Source organism: Rutidosis leptorrhynchoides, chromosome 4 (assembly GCF_046630445.1).
Source record: "Rutidosis leptorrhynchoides isolate AG116_Rl617_1_P2 chromosome 4, CSIRO_AGI_Rlap_v1, whole genome shotgun sequence".
NCBI classification, from domain to species: domain Eukaryota; kingdom Viridiplantae; phylum Streptophyta; class Magnoliopsida; order Asterales; family Asteraceae; genus Rutidosis; species Rutidosis leptorrhynchoides.
The window spans coordinates 254,599,620-254,620,905 of record NC_092336.1 but is presented as its reverse complement, the minus strand read 5'-3'; the positions used below and the strand labels follow the sequence as shown (position 1 = coordinate 254,620,905).

Genomic DNA, 21,286 nt, shown 5'->3' with positions numbered 1-21,286 from the left:
GCAACTGAATGGAATGATGGAAATAGCGGCAACAATGGTCATAGCGACCACTGGTGACTGCAACCGTTTGAGTTTAATTGGTTCAAACCCTAACTTTTACCCAAACCTAAAAAATTCCTCATCACAATTAAAAGATTAAAAGTGAAAAACAACCCCTGATAAATGATAAAGCACTAAACACCATCAATCCGATAGACTTTTAGACTGAAGGATTTTGAGTTTCGTCGGATGAAACCTTAAATTTCCAAACCTAAAAAGTTGCTCATGTGAAGGGTGAAAAAGGAGAAAACAACTGTGACACCGGCCATTTTTTTTAAATACACGGCGCAAGTAATTAAACATTAATATTTAAACAAACACAATCATTCAAGTTATTGTTGGTTTATTTTGGCTAGTAGAAGATATGTTTATCCCACATTGGTGGGAGGAAGATGTGAGGGGTGAGTGACTTGGTTATATAAGAGGGGCTAAGTCTTCATTTCAAATCGCACCAATCAATACACTTTAAGTATTTGATTATTTCTTTCTTTCTTACCCTTGTTTGAGAGTTGTATTAGTTAAATATTTTGGAGAGTGTAGTTGGCTTAAGAGAGTCGTCTATATCATTGTAACAATTTGTGATATAGTGTATTTCTCTCTTTAGGGGCCGGTGATTTTTCTCCTGTTTTGGAGTTTCCACGTTAAATCTTGTGTTGTGTATTGTTCTTATTTCTTTACTATTATTGTTGGGCTGGGTGGTGGGAATTAGTGAGGCCGTAATTTCCCAACAACTGGTATCAGAGCGTCAGGTTTGACGGGGGTCTCGGTTATAGGAGTCGGAGTATGCTCTGTGGTTGCCACGTGAGTGGATCATCCACATCAGAAACGAGTTCTATTGATCGTATAGGGTATCTGGTTAGACAATATTTTTTCTGATTCGTAGTAATAGTTGGATTTGTTAGTGGCCTAGTTGTGGATTTCCGATTTAAAGGGTCCTGGCTACCTGCTACATCTTTTGGCTATTCGAAACGTGAGCAAAATCAGAGAAAGTTGTTGTCTATAGGATACGGATACGATGTCGAAGTTCAGTCCAATGAGGTTTGATGTAGAGAAATTTGATGGGATGATCAATTTTGGCTTATGGCAGGTTCAAGTCAAGGATGTGTTGATTCAGTCTGGTTTACACAAGGCTTTGAAGGGTAAACCCACCCTTGTTCCCGGTAGTGATTCTAGCAAGAAGTTCGATGAAGAAGAATGGGATGATATGGATTTGAGGGCGGCAAGTGCGATTCGTTTGTGTCTTGCAAAGAACGTGCTTGCAAATGTGCACGGGTTATCAACGGCAAATGAGCTTTGGGTTAAACTAGAGTAGTTGTACCAGGGCAAGGGCATCTCAAATCGGTTGTGTCTTAAAGAACAATTTCATACTCTGCGTATGGATGGGGGTTCAAAGATTTCAGATCATCTAAGTATTCTTAATGGTATTGTTTCAGAACTGGAGGCTATTGGAGTTAAAGTGGATGATGAAGATAAAACTTTGAGGTTGATATTATCTTTGCCATCGTCTTATGAACACATGAAACCTATTTTGATGTATGGGAAGAAAACTCTGAAGTTTGAAGACGTTACTAGCAAGCTCCTATCCGAGGAGAAAAGACTGGAAGGTAACAGGGTCTCGTCATCAGGAGATACGATAGTGTTGTGTTCGGATAGGCAGAAGAGAAACTCTAGAAAGAATCTGACATGCTGGAAGTGCGGGAAGACTGGACATGTAAGGGTTAATTGTCCCGGTGGAGCTAATCCGGCAAATGGCTCCAAAGACGCTAACATTGTCTCCGTTGTTACGGAGAGTGACGAATTCCTCTGAAGTCACGTCATCCTCATGGTGTGTCCGCGCCACCGTGGAAAGGGATGTTCGTTAGCGGTTCCACAATTACACATGGGCATTGGTTTGGCGTTGATGCAGGCTGTGTGGTGGAAACTGATGTTGTAGCTGATGGGACTTTCGGGAAAGCCAAACAAGGAAGTTGCACCATAAAGTTTCAGCTGGTTGTTCAACAACATGTGCCAAGGTGAAATGCTTGGAATGTGATATTCTAAGTGCTATACTCTTAATGGTGGAGTATGATAATTCTTGTTAAGAGTTATGATTGTCTGTGATGACAATGATTGTCGGTTTAGACAATGTTCGATGAAGATGCAAGTTTTGTCTCTTGGGAGATAATGTCAACGGCATGAAGATGAGGATCTTGAAGTTGTCGTCGAGGAAGCGTCTACATCGGTTATCCTTGCAATGTGGAAGCATGGTTATCTTATTCTATCCAAAAGGTGGAGATTTGTTGGTTTATTTTGGCTAGTAGAAGATATGTTTATCCCACATTGGTGGGAGGAAGATGTGAGGGGTGAGTGACTTGGTTATATAAGAGGGGCTAAGTCTTTATTTCAAATCGCACCAATCAATACACTTTAAGTATTTGATTATTTCTTTCTTTCTTACCCTTGTTTGAGAGTTGTATTAGTTAAATATTTTGGAGAGTGTAGTTGGCTTAAGAGAGTCGTCTATATCATTGTAACAATTTGTGATATAGTGTATTTCTCTCTTTGGGGGCCGGTGGTTTTTCTCCTGTTTTGGAGTTTCCACGTTAAATCTTGTGTTGTGTATTGTTCTTATTTCTTTACTATTATTGTTGGGTTGGGTGGTGGGAATTAGTGAGGCCGTAATTTCCCAACAGTTATTACTTTAGTACATGATTCCAAGTGTCACTTAAACACAATTTACAAATTACATAGTTATACAAAATCCACATCAGAGTTGACTTCATGAAAAACATGATGCCAGCACGCCTGTCAACTCCCTTAAACATGTCATCTGATAAGCTAACAACATGCAGGAAGGAGATGGAGGGGTTAACACGAAGCTAAGTGAATGGCACTAACAATTAAAAATAGTATACAATACCGTCATACATTGCGTCATACATCTAAGCACACAAACCATTAGCGTTGTCACAAGAGACTCCGGCGGCCTGGCAAAGCCAGTAACCACAATTGATCATACTGGGTTTATCGTAAGTTCCTTCCCATAACGAATCGTATAAATCCTCCATACGCAACAAATGTGTCGTTTAAACTTAAGCGATCCCTCTACCTTAGAGAACCCAACCCCTGGACCTGGTTGATCTCTACCTACTGCTAACTCGATAGGGATGTGCTAGGGTTATCACAGAAAACAAACACATATCTACATATACTATGGAAATCAGCAACCAACAACAAGAGTAGCATAGAAATCCTAACTGGCATGGCACAATGATAACTAGCTACTCTATACTATGCATTAACGACTACTCCCACTTACGGAATAGCAGCAACAGAAGGTTCTCAGAGGTCTAATCTTTCTGAGCCTTCTCTCTATCTTTATCACCCGAGCAAAGATAACACATGTCAGTAACCTTATTCCAAGAATAGTGATGATACTACTGAATCATTAACAAAAAGATCTAAATCTATCGACCCCTTACAAAGCCACATTTTTATTCAATGGAATGGTTTAACACGCCCACAAATATGACATAGAAATTACAAAATCATACTTAAATCACAATCCTAGCTGCTATGGTGTTCGTAATAAAATCAGACACACAGGCAGCATAACGGCTAGGAAATAACACTTAGTAAAATTTCAACTGTCATACACCATCGACCGACTTTCAGAGACAGCCGGTAGACTGTCATCACACAATCGGTCGAGTGGCAAGTCACTCGGTCGGTAGTCATTAACAAAAACCCACGGTCGATGGACAACTTAGTCGATCGAGGGTCTCGACTGTCGGTCGACCGTCAATAGATAATCGGCCGACTGTGTTCATCTGCAGCAGGAGATGACCAAAGCTACGGGTTTTAAGCTAAAATCACCAGTTCTTGCTCTAGAGCTCTTTATTAACCCCAAAACTAACTACATCTTGTTTATAAATTATTTTAGAACATAAACTCACAAAATTTTAGCACAACCAACATCAACTCAAGCAATTTGGAGCTAAAATCACACTTTGGTAAAACCTAGCACAAAAACCCAATTTGTGCACAAATTCAAGCATGAAATCTCATGATTCTTACCTTAAAAGAATTAGTAAATGATAAGGAACAAGATGATATAACTTATTTGAGCTCAAGAACAAGATTTAATGATTAAGGTTTGGTTAGGTGATGAAGATGAAGAACGAGGTATGTTTGGTGTGTGAGAGGAAGAGTCTAGAAAATGAAAGAAAAGGTAGTACACAGCCACTTAATTTAGGATTAAAACCCATACTCCACAACAAATGGGCATTTATCAGTTATCTGATATCTTTCGTACATCGTTAGGTGGTTCTAACGGAGTCCAATCAAAATAAACAAACATATTTTGTGACCCTTGTTACAAACTGGTCTTAACCACATAGCTAAATAATAATAAATATTATATCAAAATAAAAACATATAATAACACATAAACAAACTTAAGGGCAAATTAGTAATCTTACGACTTGGCTCGGTCCAAGGGTGTTACAACAACCGAATTGAATGGCTCAAACAATAGAAGAATCGGCCAACTAATGGATTCCGCATGGAGAAGAGATACAAAGTATTAGATACCCTAAAGAAGTTTTTATGGAGAAATAGATTTGCTCCGTTCTAGATTAGTCGTAGATATAAAGATAAATAATGGTAAAGTGAAATCAAAGCGTCGCCGTTTTAACGTAAACGACAACTGCAAAAAAAATCTAGACGACATAAAATCGGGTGTGTTTTAGTATTATCTATCTATACATTATATAAAGCGCGTGACGATTATCCTACGTGTCAACTTCTGGTTAATTTCCGCCACGTGTCAAATCTTCCTTTTATCCTGTCACGTGTCAGTCTATCAGTTATTTCCATATATTAAATTAAATTATTAGATTTCTTAATTTAATTTAATATACAGATTTCATTACCTAAAATAATATATTATCATATAATAATATATTAATATTAACTGTAGATGTTATAATTATATTAATAATAATATTATATATTGTATTATCATTATGAAATTATTTTAAACAAATGGTCATAAATAATATGATTTAAACGATACATTGCTTTAATATAAATATTGATAATATTTATATATATATAAATATATAAATCCTCATGAATCGGGAGTTCAATGATCAATATCGTAGTTTAGGGTTGTATTAAAAACATATACAATTAAAGATGTACATAAGATATTATTCTTAACGATAAGTTTTAGACAACTTTTTAAGGCTCATGTTTGGTGTTTTATCGATTATTTGTCAATTAAGTTAAAATGATTCAACGGACGTCTCATAATATATGCGTTATTATTCAATACTAATGTTTTCGATATAAATGTTATCAGTAATAAAGAATTTTTATTGTAATTGTATTATACATTTGATAAGTATCAATACTAATATTATCGACTAATAATTTATATTAATCTCGTGCAACGCACGGACTCATAAAACTAGTAAATATAATATTACCTGGTACATATAACACATTCGCGTCTTTCATTTTCTTTAAGGGTATTTTTAAAAATATAAATAATGTAGCTTCAACTATTTATGTACCAATGAACCCTGTATTATTTAGTTTGCTATGTTTATTTTTGTTGATCTATAATCTATAATAATTATTAATTTAATGTTAAATTCTTGTTTTGAATTTAATTCTAATTTAATCTTTGAATACTTATTTTGTTTATGAATAAGCATAGATAATTGAAGGGTTTACAAGCTTTTTATATTGTAGGAACGCCCTTATTGGTATCAATACATCCACCACGTTCCGAAAACGGTATGCGAACAACATTTATTCTTAGCCAAACCAAAGTCTTCTGATGACAATAACCACGTTTACTGTTACAAGCCAATCAGAGTTCTCTCACTACGCGGGTAACACTACTTGTATGGTTTTTCGAGTAGAATATGCAATACATAGGGACGATCTCACACTAGGCATTCAGCACCTTGGACACTGTTATCCGAACTTCCAACATCAGTGATCATCTTTGCGATGTCCAATTCTGACATATATTGAGAAGACAACATTCCGTCTCTTTCTCCTTTAAACTGGCTTTGGACTCATGTGTCCACTGTTTTATTATGTGCTAAAATAATTTTTTATATTTTTAAACAAGGATAATTTCTCAGATATTTTGTTATGTCATTTGAAAAATATAAGTTGTTTGATGTAGATATATATTTTTATTACTGGTATATGGTTATTGTGTAACCCGCTAACTTTAAATTTTGACCTCCGTTAACAATTTTAAAAATTAAATTTACATAAAACGATACCGCCAGGAAATACACTTTTATGAGGACACCCTATTGTAGGACACCGGTCCTTACATAGGTCGCCAAAGAACAAAAAACTTACGGCTTCGTTGATTTTTTTTATTTGTCTAACTCTATTACTCCGTCCTTGCTATACGTGCGTTTTGTTGTAGCGGGACCCCATACGTTCCTCTAAGTGCGCTTCCAATGGTGGGATCCTTCCCTCCTCCCACACATCCGTCCACAAGGAGACCAAAGGCAGCAGCGTGTCCTCCCTTCTGCCCGGGGGCAGCCCAGGTGTTTTGTCTGATGCCATGTATTTCTCAGAAATGTTTCTGGACGGAAGGGTTTGAAGCTTTTGTGGTACTTTTTTGCTTTTGAACTTGTACAATTAATTAATTAATTAATTAATTAATATAGTGGGTCTCAATTTTTATGAGGAAGTATGTCATTGTTGGTAGTGTTTAATCCTGAGTTAGTCCTGAAAAAAAAGTGCTGATGTGACGCTGATGTGGCAACTAGTCATGGGGAGGAACTATGTGTTGGTTAGAGCACTGTAACTATGTAAAAGCAAATAAGTATGAAACATGATTATCTAACAAGTCATCCCATGCTCTTCATAGATTTAAAGTATCTTTACATAATACAACAGTTTATACATCTCGTACGACTGTTAATGCATGTTGTACAACTATACATTCCTTTTAACTTTATAATTCCTGGAAGCAAAGAAGTTATTCATCAACACTTGATATATACTCGACAAAGTGTCATGTTGAAGCCATTAATAAAAACCCTATATATACTCCACAAACTGAACTCTCTTTGTACACTCAAAATTCATATAACAGAAAGCCAAAACCGTTATTTTACAGGTATTAGTTACAACTCATTACTCGTACATACTCAACTTTCATCTATAATATAGTCAAATTAGTTCGGTTGTCCCGACCCTGGTATTTGAACTTTCAACCTCTTAATCTTATACTCACATTAAGTTGTTACGTGTGTTAGATTAAATAAATGATATATAAACTTTTCTCCATTAGATAAATTTATTATAATTAGATTGATAGTATACAAATAAGGTTGTTTTTCTGTCTCGGTGGAGTTTACTGAGATGTTATGTGGGAATATAATGATCTTAATTGATAAGTTATCTTAAAGTGGTTGGTATTTTTTTTTTTTAATGTCATGGTATAGAGAGAGGTCATGAGTTCGATTCTTAGGGATGACATGATTTTTTTTAAATCAATTGAACACCAATAATGGTGGTATATATTGACCCTATAGGGAGGTTTTACCGGATTCGTTCACGGGCCTCTACCCGAACCACTGTCTGAATGGATGTGTTCCCTGGTTACCGTCGATCGGGTTCGGGTTTTCGCCCGAACGTGTGTGTTACGTACAAATGATGAGGGTCGTTGAAATAAATGATTGATGCTAAAAAATTGTCGTTCAATAAAAAAAAATTTAACTTTTTTTTTTTTTTTAGTATTATTAGTAACTATCAAACGATCACTAATGATGACATTGAACCTTAAAGTAGTGCATCAATTGACAATTAGGTTGTCATTGTCATTTCCCTTATTCCATATTAAATTTAGGTATTCGTTTTGCTAACATTTTTCTCTGTCAATTTGTAGCTTTATATAAGTTCGAGATTGATCAAATGGCTGATACGAATACTTCTAATCCTCAGGTTTTTTGTCTAAAATTCTTATACATAATATTTACTATGAGTATTAGTTTATATGTCTTCTGTTTGATATTATGGTGCACTAGTTGAAAATCATCCGTCTTTATGAAGCTCACTAGATTTTATATCTAATACCAAACTTTAATTGTATTCTTTTTTTATAATAATGTAACTGTAGTTCGCAATCATGTGCTCAAAGTTGCATGGCGTACAATCAGTCGAACACACATTGCTTGTATATTAAAACATTTATTTTTATTATTTCAATATATACGAATGGTAAAGTACATAGTTTCATATTTTCAGGGCCGTCCTGTCATATTAATGAGCCATGTTTAATAAATAAAAGTGAGCCTTCTATATACGAACATTTTGTTGGAGGTTTTATTGAGATTTCGTGTAGGGTAAAATAATCGATAGCCGGATAAATCACTGAATCGTGGTATCACTTTCCGAAAGTAATTATTCGACCCTTATTGCCTGGGTTACACGAATATCACTTTGGGATAAGACAGAGATTAGTTCTTGTTATTGGCAGTAAACAAGAACTCTTTTGCATAAGAGTATTAAGGTGTTTTTCGTATATCTTATTCTCATAAATGATAGTCTCTATTTATAGGCACCCAAAAACAAGTATTATTCCACGATGGAGATGTTTCACTAACTAATTTCGTTTTCACATCTAAAACAAATCCTTTACATAAAGTTGTTTGTTTTATTTCAAACATCCAAATCAAGGAAATCGTTTTCAAATCTAAAACAAATCCTTTACATAAAGTTGTTTGTTTTATTTCCAACAACCAAATCAAGGAAATCTAGATTAAATCCTTTTCATAAAGTTGTTTGTTTTATTTCCACCTAGTGCAAGAATAATACTTCCGTAATCACTCAAATTTGTGATAATGGAAAACCATTTTCGGGTCCGGGCAATCTATCACTTAATGGGTGTACACTCCGTACCTCCTAACCCATTTACAAGTATAGATTAAATCCCTCAATTACACTAAATTTCTAACAATCCTCCCCAATTTAGTGCAATTCGTTTCATGAGAATTAAACAAATTAAAACAAAAACTCATGCATAAATGAAAATATCTTGAAGATTGAATTTTCACCTTAGTACATTACACATTCCAAATATTCGAGAATCAGGGTGTTCTAAGAATTGAACCCTTCAACCCATTTTGAATAACTGAAAATAACATACACATAAGTTTTCAAATACTCTAAAGCTATCCTGACACTTTACAAGCCATGTGTCCATATCCTTTCATGAATGTATCCAAAGCTAAAAGTCCAAGCTTTGTTGAAGCGGCAAAACTTCACATTCACATAGGTAGTTCACTTCAGTCATGCACCTGCTCTTGCACTTTTTCAAATGAACTATTAAGAAGCTAGACTTCAACCTGACCTTCAGCAGGTCCGAGTACATACCTTACCTTGGGATGATATAAAATTTATGTACTCCAAATTTCTAAGTATAAGCCTTCCGCATTGAATTCAACTTCTAATTTTCATCAGAAGGGAATTGGGTATCTTATAATTAGAAATTTATGTGGACTTTAAACCCATCCCCACAGCAGACTTGTCAACCAAGTCTCTTGCCAATCCCTTCGTCAAGTGATCAGCTAAATTCTGTTGTGACCTTACGAACACTATAGAAATCACCCCATTCATGATGAGTTCACGAATCATACTATGTCTGACACCTAAGTGTCTAGACTTTCCATTGTACATCTGGCTATAAGCTTTTGCCAATGTCGCAGCACTATCACAATGGATAGACATGGGTGCTATAGGTTTAGGCCATAATGGTATCTCATGGATCAAGTTTCTAAGCCATTCTGCTTCTTTACCAGCAGCAGCTAAAGCAACAAACTCAGATTCCATCGTTGAGTTGGTAATACATGTCTGCTTTTTAGAAGCCCATGAAATAGCACCTCCCCCAAGCAAGAACACCCAACCACTCGTTGAAGAATGATCTTCAATATTGGTTATCCAACTCGCATCAGAATATCCTTCTATTACAGAAGGAAATCCACTGTAAGATAAACTATATGCCATAGTTTTCTTTAAATACTTCAGTACCCGCCTAATTGCTTGCCAGTGATGAGTACTAGGATTACTAGTATATCTACTCAGTTTTCCCACAGCAAAAGCAATATCTGGCCTTGTACATGTCATGGCGTACATCAAACAGCCAATCACCTGAGAATACTCAAGTTGTGATATAGCTTTACCTTGGTTAGGCATAAGCTTCTCACTTGGATCAACAGGTGTACTCACAGGAGTACATTCAAAGCAATTAAACTTTCTCAACACCTTCTCAATATAATGAGATTGAGAAATTGAAATTCCTTTGCTTTCACGTTTGATCCTAATACCAAGGATAACGTCAGCCTCCCCCATATCTTTCATGGAGAACTTTGATGACAAAAATTCTTTTGTTAAATCAACTTGACTTTGGTCAGTCCCAAAGATTAACATGTCATCAACATATAGACAAATTATAACTCCTTTACCAGAATCATCAAATTTGCTATACACACATTTATCTGCTTGGTTCAATCTAAAACCACTAGATAAAACTACTTCATCAAACTTCTGATGCCATTGCTTAGGTGCTTGTTTCAAACCATATAAGGACTTCACAAGTTTGCACACCTTGCTTTCATTTCCTGGCATGACAAAGCCCTGAGGTTGGTTCATATAAACCTCCTCATCCAAATCACCATTCAAGAATGCTGTCTTCACATCCATCTGGTGAATAACCAGATTGTGAATTGTAGCCAAAGCAATCAGCAGTCTAATGGTAGTGATACGTGCCACAGGAGCATAAGTATCAAAATAGTCAATTCCAGACTTTTGTCTAAAGCCTTGAATGACTAACCTTGCCTTGAACTTTTCAATAGTTCCATCCACCTTCATCTTCTTTTTGAAGATCCATTTGCAACCCAAAGGTTTGCAACCGGGAGGTAGATCAGCTAACACCCAAGTGTTATTGCCCATGATGGAATCCATCTCATCATTAATTGCCTCTTTCCAGAATGCAACATCCTGAGACCTCATTGCTTCATCATATGTTTTAGGATCATCATCAACATTGAAACAATATGAATATTGGGTAGAAACATCATCCCTAGAACCTTCAACTAAGTATAGTTGAAAATCTGGTCCGAATGATTTAGGTTTCCTTTCTCTTTTGCTTTTCCGAAGCTCAAGTGACTGATCAACAGCCTTTTCAGAGACTTCATCATTACAATCCTTATTGATTCCATTGTTACTTGGAATCATATCCTTTGGTCTAGGTATAGATGAAAATCGATTTTCATCAAAGATTGCATCCCTTGAATCAATCACAGAATTGATTGAGACAAATTCATTAGGCTCTATTACATAGAACCTATATGCCTTGGAATGTTCAACATATCCAATAAAAATGCAATCTATACCTCTTTCACCTAAACTTTTCTTTTTGGGATCAGGCAGTCTTACAACCGCCCTACAACCCCATACACGAAGATAATTCAAGTTAGGTTTCCTTTTATTCCAAAGTTCATAAGGTGTAATCTTGTTTCTTTTGTTAGGAACTCTATTAAGCAAATAACAAGCTGTTAACATAGCTTCCCCCCAAAATCCTTCACTTAAACCCGAATAGGATAACATGGAATTAACCATTTCCTTAAGGACCCTATTCTTCCTTTCAGATATACCATTTTGTTGTGGAGTATAAGGAGCTGTGGTCTCATGGATAATACCAACGGATTGGAAATACGATTGGTCAATGTATTCACCTCCCCTATCTGTTCTAAGTCTTTTAATCAAAGCCTTTTGTTGTAATTCTACTTCAGTTTTAAATATTTTAAATTTATCTAATGCTTCATCCTTAGTATGTAACAAATAAACATAGCAAAATCTAGAAGCATCATCAATAAAAGTCACAAAATATTTCTTGTTTCCTAAAGTAGGAGTAGCATGCAAATCACATAAATCACTATGTATTAATTCCAAAATTTCAGTATCACGATGTACATTTTGAAATGGTTTCTTAGTGATCTTTGTTAACATACACGTTTTACACTTTTCATTGTTCATGTCAAAAACCGGTATTAATCCATCTTTAGACATATCTTGCATTCTTTTAAAGTGTATATGTCCTAGTCTAGCATGCCAAAGTGTAGAATTATTTATGCTAGAAGTAGATATAAAAGCAAAATTAACATTCAAGTGATTAATGTTAAGTCTAAACATTCTATTGCATAAATAACCAAAACCAACAAACATACCATGTTTTGACAAAACAAACTTATCAGATTCAATCACTTGTTTATAACCACAACAATTTAACACACTACTGGAAACTAAATTTTTTCTTATTTGTGGTACATGCAAAACATCAAACAAACAAATAGTTTTTCCAGAACTAAAACACAAATCCACACTTCCACGTCCATGAACAGAGGCTGTTGACTCATTTCCCATATGAAGAATTGATCCATCAGTCACGGACTCGTAAGTCTTGAACCAAAATCTATCCTTGCATACATGGGTGGTGGCTCCCGAGTCAACCCACCACGCGACATCATCATCCTGCGCAAAATAAGCCTCAGATATATATGAAACATAATAATTCTTATTTGAATTATTAAATATATTCTGACCTTTCGAGTTGTGGTTGTTTAAACCATTTCCCGAACCGCTTGTGCTAGATCCTTTGGCATTATTATTACCAAAAATAACCTTGCAATCCTTTTTTATGTGTCCAGTTTTACCACACTTCCAACAAGTCAATTTAGACTTCTTGTTCGGATTAGCCTTGTTATAACCTCGATGTTTACGTTTGCCCTTTTTGTCATTATTACTAGTGAACTTTTTATGTTCCACCATATTGACAACAGACGTACCAGCAACTTCGTTGCTCTTTGGCTTGTCATTATCCTGCAACCTGAGGGATTCCTCAATACGCAGATGACTACCCAACTCAACAAGAGTTAACTCCTCCTTCTTATGTTTCAAAGAATGTTTAAATTCTTTCCAAGATGGAGGTAGTTTATCAATTATGCTTGAGACTTGAATAGACTCATCCATGTTCATCTTATGTTGTGTGAATTGACCAAGTATACGAATGAGCTCATTGTATTGTTCCAAGACCGGTCTAGAATCGACCATCTTGTAATTATTAAAATTACTAACAAGGAACTTTTTACTAGAAGCATCCTCAGACATATACTTGGTTTCTAAACAGTCCCATAGTTCTTTAGAAGATTCAACATTTAGGTAAATATCAAAAAGGGAATCAGCCATACCATTGAGGATTAAACCTCTAGCGATGTAGTCATCGTTCTCCCACTTGCACCTTTTCCGAATTTGTTCAATAGTGGCATCATCACCATGATCTTCAGGAATTGGTGTGCTGAGTACATACACCACACTCATGCTGCTCAGAAAGAAGTGCATCTTCTTTTGCCATCTCCTAAAATCAATTCCCTCAAACTTATCAAGTTTGGAGAAATTCGCCGTCATGTGTTTCATCGTAGCCGCCATCGATTATAACGAATAATTACTTTCGATTGTTGGAGGTTTTATTGAGATTTCGTGTAGGGTAAAATAATCGATAGCCGGATAAATCACTGAATCGTGGTATCACTTTCCGAAAGTAATTATTCGACCCTTATTGCCTGGGTTACACGAATATCACTTTGGGATAAGACAGAGATTAGTTCTTGTTATTGGCAGTAAACAAGAACTCTTTTGCATAAGAGTATTAAGGTGTTTTTCGTATATCTTATTCTCATAAATGATAGTCTCTATTTATAGGCACCCAAAAACAAGTATTATTCCACGATGGAGATGTTTCACTAACTAATTTCGTTTTCACATCTAAAACAAATCCTTTACATAAAGTTGTTTGTTTTATTTCAAACATCCTAATCAAGGAAATCGTTTTCAAATCTAAAACAAATCATTTACATAAAGTTGTTTGTTTTATTTCAAACATCCAAATCAAGGAAATCGTTTTCAAATCTAAAACAAATCCTTTACATAAAGTTGTTTGTTTTATTTCAAACATCCAAATCAAGGAAATCGTTTTCAAATCTAAAACAAATCCTTTACATAAAGTTGTTTGTTTTATTTCAAACATCCAAATCAAGGAAATCGTTTTCAAATCTAAAACAAATCCTTTATATAAAGTTGTTTGTTTTATTTCCAACAACCAAATCAAGGAAATCTAGATTAAATCCTTTTCATAAAGTTGTTTGTTTTATTTCCACCTAGTGCAAGAATAATACTTCCGTAATCACTCAAATTTGTGATAATGGAAAACCATTTTCGGGTCCGGGCAATCTATCACTTAATGGGTGTACACTCCGTACCTCCTAACCCATTTACAAGTATAGATTAAATCCCTCAATTACACTAAATTTCTAACACATTTTTCATAGATATATTAATATAAGTTCTATGATACTAAAAAACGTTATAAGTACTAGCATTAATCAAAATGACAGTTATAGAAACGTAATTTCAAATCAAATGAACCTAGGTATTTTATGTTGGATTATATTTTTTGGGCCCTTTTAGATTTTGGGTCCTTTGTCATTGCACGTCATGCACACCCCAATATCCGATCCTGCATAATTTTAATATATGTAGAATCCTTAACTAGAGGGGGAAATTAGTTTTGACCCATTCCCTTATAAAAAGGTTGATGTGGGTTGTATCTGATCTCAAATGGGTCAAGTCATAAAATTGAGCTAAAAGGGATACTGTTTTAGTGCTTTTAGTATTACCAAATGTGTTTATATCCCAATCAACACATGAGGTTTTGGGTTCAATTCTAGTGGTGGACAATATGTATAATTTTGTGAAAAAAATCCGTGTTGAGGTGTGTGAGTTGACTTTTTTGTAAAGATGACGGGTTTTAAGTCAAACCTGTTTTTAACCAATCAACACATACCCAGTTTGCAAAAACGTTTTGCACCAAAAGCTTTCATAAACCTCATACTTTTAGTTTTAAAGCTTTTCCCCAAATGAAGAAATCATATCTAAAGTCTTTTTCTTTTGGCATAAAGAAGATTGCCTTCACTGGAAACACACTTATAATGCAACCCAACCCAACCCAATTTGACCCATTTTGACACCTATATTCCTTATAATTAGGGAAGGGGCCAGTATTATTAATTCTTTAGTCATATTTACAAACTTAATTGTTTTCATAATTTTCACTTGTAGAAAACTAATTTTACAATGGAAGATTTGAGTTCAATCCAGAAAGATATATACAAAGCCCTGCAAGATGAAGAAGTGAAGACTATAAATATATTTGGCGCTGCAGGAGCCGGGAAAACACGAATGGCTAAGAGAGTAAGCGAACGTTGCATTAGGGACAAGTTATTTAATTTCACAATTTGGGCGTTTATGTGCAGAGCGTATACCGAAAATTCTCTCTCTGTGAGCATCGCTCGACAGTTGTGCTTATATTCTGCTGATGTGGAATGGGAGGTTGAGGACGATGATAAGGAACAAAAGAATGATAATGAGGTAGAGAAATCGGATAATTTAATTGAAAAGATAAGGGCAAAGCTTAAAGGGAATAAAGTACTTATTATTCTAGATGATTTTTTAGCCGAAAAAGAAAATGAAAATGAAAATAAGTTTCGGGAAATATTGAAGAATATTTTGCCTGATCCAAATTTCAAAACAGTTTTAGTCTCTAGAGTTAAAAGGGATGATAAGAGTTTTGATGTTAAATTTGAGGTTCAAGCTTTATCTAAAGAACCGTCCAACTCTTTATTGATAGAAAAACTTAATCCCGAAAAAAAATCGAAGATACTCGAGGATCCAGGTAAAAAGTTAATCGAAAAAATTAACCCTAATTTGCCTGGACACATAATCATACTAGCAAAAGCTTTGAACTGCTTAGGTTCATTTGAAGAGTCGTCTATTTTAGATAAGGAGTTAGAAGAAGCATCTGAAAAGTATAGTGTAAGCAAGTTATTATGCACGAAACATGATGTATTGCCGATAGGGGTTTTGAAAGATTTATGGTGGCGTGGGCCCCATTTCTTTCGTGATTCGGGTAGTGTTCACTACAGTGAGTTAATAACTTACTGGATTTTAGAAGGGTTTCTTGGTTTTGGTAGCATGACAAACTTGTACAAAAAGGGTCATGCTATTGTGATTGAGCTTATGGAGTGTGGTGTACTTAAAAGACAAGAAGATGGTTATGTTTTTATGGACCAGTCACTTATAAAGATCGAAGATTTATATGATCAATGCGTTGATGAAAATCCGAGTCTTGGTTTGGCGACTTTGTTTACTTCTGACGCAGAAGGTTTTGGGAGAATCACGCACGAAGATGGAATGTTGAAAACACCTTCAACGCGTAAAAGGCATTTATCAAATGAAGTTGGTGGTCAGGATCATCTTACGACGTTATTGTTAGATGGGACCCATTTTACGGAGCAGGAGATATTTAAGTTTCTCGAATCCGAAAAGAAACTTCAAGTTCTTGCTTTGTTCAATCCCACTATAAAGTCTTTGAAGTCGTTCGATATGAATGGGCTTCGTGTTCTTGTTCTTAGAGGTTGCGAGTATTTGCAGGTACTCCCGGATCACCCTTTAAAATCTTTAAATGTTCTTGAAATTTCGGGTGCTCGGTCTTTAAAAGCACTTAGGTCGGTTTTCTTTAGGAACATGTCGAATCTTAAAAGTCTTCATCTTTCGGGACTCCAAATTACCAGATTACCCTTAGCGTTTTACGATCTTCAAGAACTTCAATGGCTAATCATTAAAGATTGTCCTGGTTTGAAAAAGCTCGAAAGTATCTCAAAATTAAAAAATCTTTTAGTCGTTGATTTGTCTGGTAACACCGCTTTAAAAACAGTCGACAAAAACTTTCTGAATTTTACAAAACTTCAAACCCTAAATCTTTCTCAAACCTCTGTTTCGACCACACCGTTGCTTAGAAACATCGGTAGCATCACTCACTTATTATGTCACGAAGGTAAAGAATTAGATAGATTACGAGGTTTGAATTTGTTGACTAGTCTACAAACTATCGATCTTTCGGGTTCTAAAAAATTCGAAGAGTTTCATGATTCGTCGTTACAGAGTTTAAATTCACTTCGAACCCTTGAGCTATCAGGAACTTTAATTGATCGTTTGCCTTATAACATTTCGAAACCTCGTTATCTATATCTAAAGAATTGTCTTCAGTTGACACAACTTTCAAACATCGAATCCTTTGTAAAGCTCGAAGAACTTGATCTTTCGGGTTCAACGAATCTGGACAAAATCCAGGACGGATTCTTCGACCAAATGACAAATCTTCGAATCCTCAACCTTTCAGAAACAAACGTTCAACGTCTACCATCACTTTCAAACCTTTCAGATCTTCGTGAACTGTTGCTATCACGCTGCAAGTCCCTAACACATTTACCGTCGCTTAAATCTTCAAGTAAATTGGAGATTTTCGATGTCTTAAATTGTAGCGATTTGGAAGATTTAGAAGACGAGTCTTTTAAGTTGATGACTCGTCTTCAAAAGCTCGATTGTTCAGAAACAAAGATCAAATCCCTCCCTTCGCTTTCGGATCCAAGCAATCTTCGTCAACTATTACTCAAGAATTGCAAAGCGTTAACAAATCTCGAATTAAATGTGTCCTTTTTGAATCTTGAGGAGTTAAATCTTTCGGGTGTTTCTTCTTTTAAGCGAGCCGAATTCATAAATGACATAAGTACACTTCGAATTCTCGACCTCTCTAACACCTCGATCGAGCTTTTACCATCCCTTACAAAACTCACAAACCTTACTCATATTTCACTAGCCGATTGCAAATTCATAGAAACCGAGCTCGATCTAAGTCTACTTTCTAAGCTTGAAGTTTTGGATCTTTCTAGAACATCGATCAAACGTCTACTGAATCTCACAAACTCCAAAAACCTTCAAAAACTTCTTCTCAAAGGTTGTTCTAACTTTGAAAACTTTACGCACGAAATGGCAAGCGAGTGCCCAAAAATACCCAACGACATCTCTGAATTAAGTCATCTTGATTACCTCGAGTTGCCAAATCTCGAATCTGACACCAAACAACAAGACGAGTGGAACGTTTGTGAGTTGTCTGACAATGGCAAACCTCCCGTATTCCATAGTGGCTCTCAGCTTCTACAATTTACGAAATACGGCGATCAAGTGGGACCATACCATTTATGTGCAATTCCTGCAAAGGTTGATGGTCAAACAGGAGACCGATATCTTCAAAGACATGACCTCGTCTTTCGAGATCTCTATCTCGAAGCTTCTCATTTCACAAAATACAAGGAAAACAAGTTGTTGCAAATTCGCGGATTCAATCATTTCCCAAATGGTATCGAGAACATTATTCGTGAGGTCGATGTTGTCTTTTTGATTGATTATAAGCTCAAAGGGTTGCAACCCGGATTTGATCCTTCTATTCTTCGTAATATTAAGGGGCTTTGGATTGAAAGGTGCGACGAATTCATCACCATTTTTAGCGAAAAGGAAGATAGCAACAATTCTAGTTTCGAGTTATCTATAGAGAACTTTAGGGTTTCTAATAATCTTCGATTGGAAAACATATATAATGGAAATAAATCGTTTATGAGCTTTAACTGTCTTAAGAGTTTGCATTTGGATAACTGTCCAAAGCTTACAACTGTTTTTACATCATGGTTTCCAATTAACCTTGAAGATCTTCAAATCAAATATTGTGACAAGATGACGTCGTTATCAGAAAACGGAGGTGAACTTCCAAATTTACAAACGTTGCATCTATGGGAAGTACCAGAACTTGAAAACATCAACATCTTGTTTCCAAATATAGAAACTCTCAAAATTTGGGAATGCCCGAAACTGAAAGAAACTAACGACCAATTTGAAGTTGGCGATCGTTTAAAGAAGTTGTGGATTTGTGGTGCGAGTAGTTTGAAGAGCTTGTGTACAAGAAATAAGGGATTACAAGATTCCATCAATCTTGAAAATCTTAAATTGGAAAATTGTGCAATGCTTGAATATGTTATGTCTTCATCTTCACCATTACAACGCATTCATACCATTGAGATCACGTCGTGTGAGAAGATACGGACTCTGTTTACGCAAAACAATGACACGATAACACGGTTAAATACATTGCGTCTTAAAGACCTACCAGTGCTGAAAAGCATAGGCACCAAATTTACATCGTCGGAAAACATGCATGCTTTTGAATGCCCAAATTTGCGACTCGAAGGTGTGATTGTTGACTAGAGTTGACTCGACACACTTAATGGACTCAGGTACTATTCCAAGTTATAGATAAAAACTGATTTTAATCTTCTTGTTTTTACTAATATAGTGTTTATTCTACATGCAGTCGCAGGGGAAAATACAATTATACTTCTTGGTCACATCTACTCGGAAGTAAAAGTTGGACCCTCAGACATGAAGATAAGATACAGATAGCAAAACCAAGCTTGTTTCATTGTATATGTTGAGCTTTGGTAATTAGTTGCTGATTTACAAGGATCAGTAGGATTTGTAATGTACGGATGATTCTAGTTGTACCTTATACACCATTGAAAATATGAAGCTTTATGTATAGTTGAATATTGTGTAGTTGTACCTTGTATTGCATGTTAGTTTGATTACATGTACTAGACCACTGAATCGCCATCATTACTAACATAATTGAACTTCTTAACCGCCACATTATGCCACATCAGCACTACATACCAGTGGCGAGTTTAAAGGCAATGGTGTGGGGTCCTATGACCCCGTTACTTTCAAAAAAACAAAATTATTTAAAAAAATTATACAATGTACTCTTCAAATTATATAAGACACTACTAAATTTAAATATAGGATTCTATATATCTCTAATTTTTATGATTTTTTTCAAAAAGTAAACAATCACTAATGTATTCATAAAAAATAATAATTTTTGAAAAAGAATTTAAGATCCATTAGGTTTTTAACCTGAATTCGTCACTGCTACATACTATCACTATCCGGGCCTAGCCTGGGTGGCCACCCATGAAATCTCCCCTGTTTCCAGCAATGGTGCAGGTTCGATCCTCGTGGGGGGGGGGGGGGGGGGGGGGGGGGGGGGTTTTCCCTGATTTAATTTCCAATGGCTTTGAGAGTGAAATAGATCTCAGAGCCCCCTTGTGAGATTCGATCCTGGGTTTCTCCTCGACGCGTGCGTGTGTCTTACCAACTAACCAAGCCGTTCAAAAAAAAAAAATAAGTAACTTATAACTAAAAAATATCTATCATAAAATCCATATGAGTCCATAATGGGCCTACAAATACACACACAAATATCCTCACTTTTTTTCCTACCATATTTGTGATGGTAATTTTAATGTTTGTTATGTTATATTGTTAGTTTTAAAAAGAAAAAATTTCATAGTTTATCTTCAAACTTGTAACAAAAAGCAAGATGGGACCTATAGTATAAATTGATCATGATTGGTCCAACTTTTAACCATGATACACGAATTGTCCCATAGTTAACTGACTGTTAATCCCCACCAGTTAAATGAGACGACATAATTACACGAATCATCCCTGTAGTTTACCCAAAATGCTCTCATCCCTAAACTTAGAAGACATAAAAATTGTGACAGCTGCAAACTTCATACATACTCGTATTACATAACAAATTCATATTACATACATATTATGCATAACATACCACCATTACTGCTTTTTTATCTTCCTTTCCATGGCAGATTATGAAATGGTAATATTTATAAACCACCAAATTTGTAAACTCACACACAATTAGATCGGAAGTTAGATCGGAAATTCGATCGGACTATGGCTCCCTTCCTCCCTCACCGCTGTTGAAGGATCTGGTCGATGACGGATATGGCTTATGACGGATATGGTTGATGACAGATAGCTATCCCTGCCGGATCTGATCGATGACAAATCCAGGACACCACCGAAGTTTACTTAATCTCTGCACAACGGAGTTTAATTAATTCAGGTGGGTTTTGTGATACCGGAGATGAACACACATGGTTCAAAACATAAAGATTAGAGAGGAGGGTAGCAACAATTGGCTAGCATTCCAGGCGGGTTCGTATAGAATTAACTAGTGTTCGAACCCTCGCTTCGCGCTGGGGTTCGGTTTTCAATGTATTATATTGCGTTTAGTTTGTAAAATTATTTTGTGGCTAACGATGATATCGTTGAAGCGCAACTCGAGTCGAACTAAAAGGTATAATCCGTGAAAGATTTAAATGTTATTTTAAATTAACAATATATGTACATC

At 35.6% G+C, this 21,286-nt stretch overlaps 1 protein-coding gene across 1 annotated transcript; it reads left to right on the top strand.

The window, feature by feature from the left end:
• The first annotated feature begins 7,143 nt into the window (after positions 1-7,143).
• On the top strand, positions 7,144-19,622 carry LOC139843474 (putative disease resistance protein At4g19050). The gene is made up of 4 exons (XM_071833558.1): positions 7,144-7,180; positions 7,952-8,007; positions 15,238-19,301; positions 19,379-19,622. Exons 2-3 carry the CDS (start codon positions 7,978-7,980, stop codon positions 19,270-19,272), a joined length of 4,065 nt encoding a protein of 1,354 aa, XP_071689659.1. The 5' UTR covers positions 7,144-7,180; positions 7,952-7,977; the 3' UTR covers positions 19,273-19,301; positions 19,379-19,622.
• Positions 19,623-21,286: the final 1,664 nt, after the last annotated feature.

Bases quoted from the DNA above. Each gene is read 5' to 3' on its own strand.
- LOC139843474 (XM_071833558.1), top strand. From the start codon at position 7,978: ATGGCTGATACGAATACTTCTAATCCTCAG. The intron at 8,008-15,237 runs GTTTTTTGTCTA...TTTCACTTGTAG, and splicing joins CGAATACTTCTAATCCTCAG to AAAACTAATTTTACAATGGA.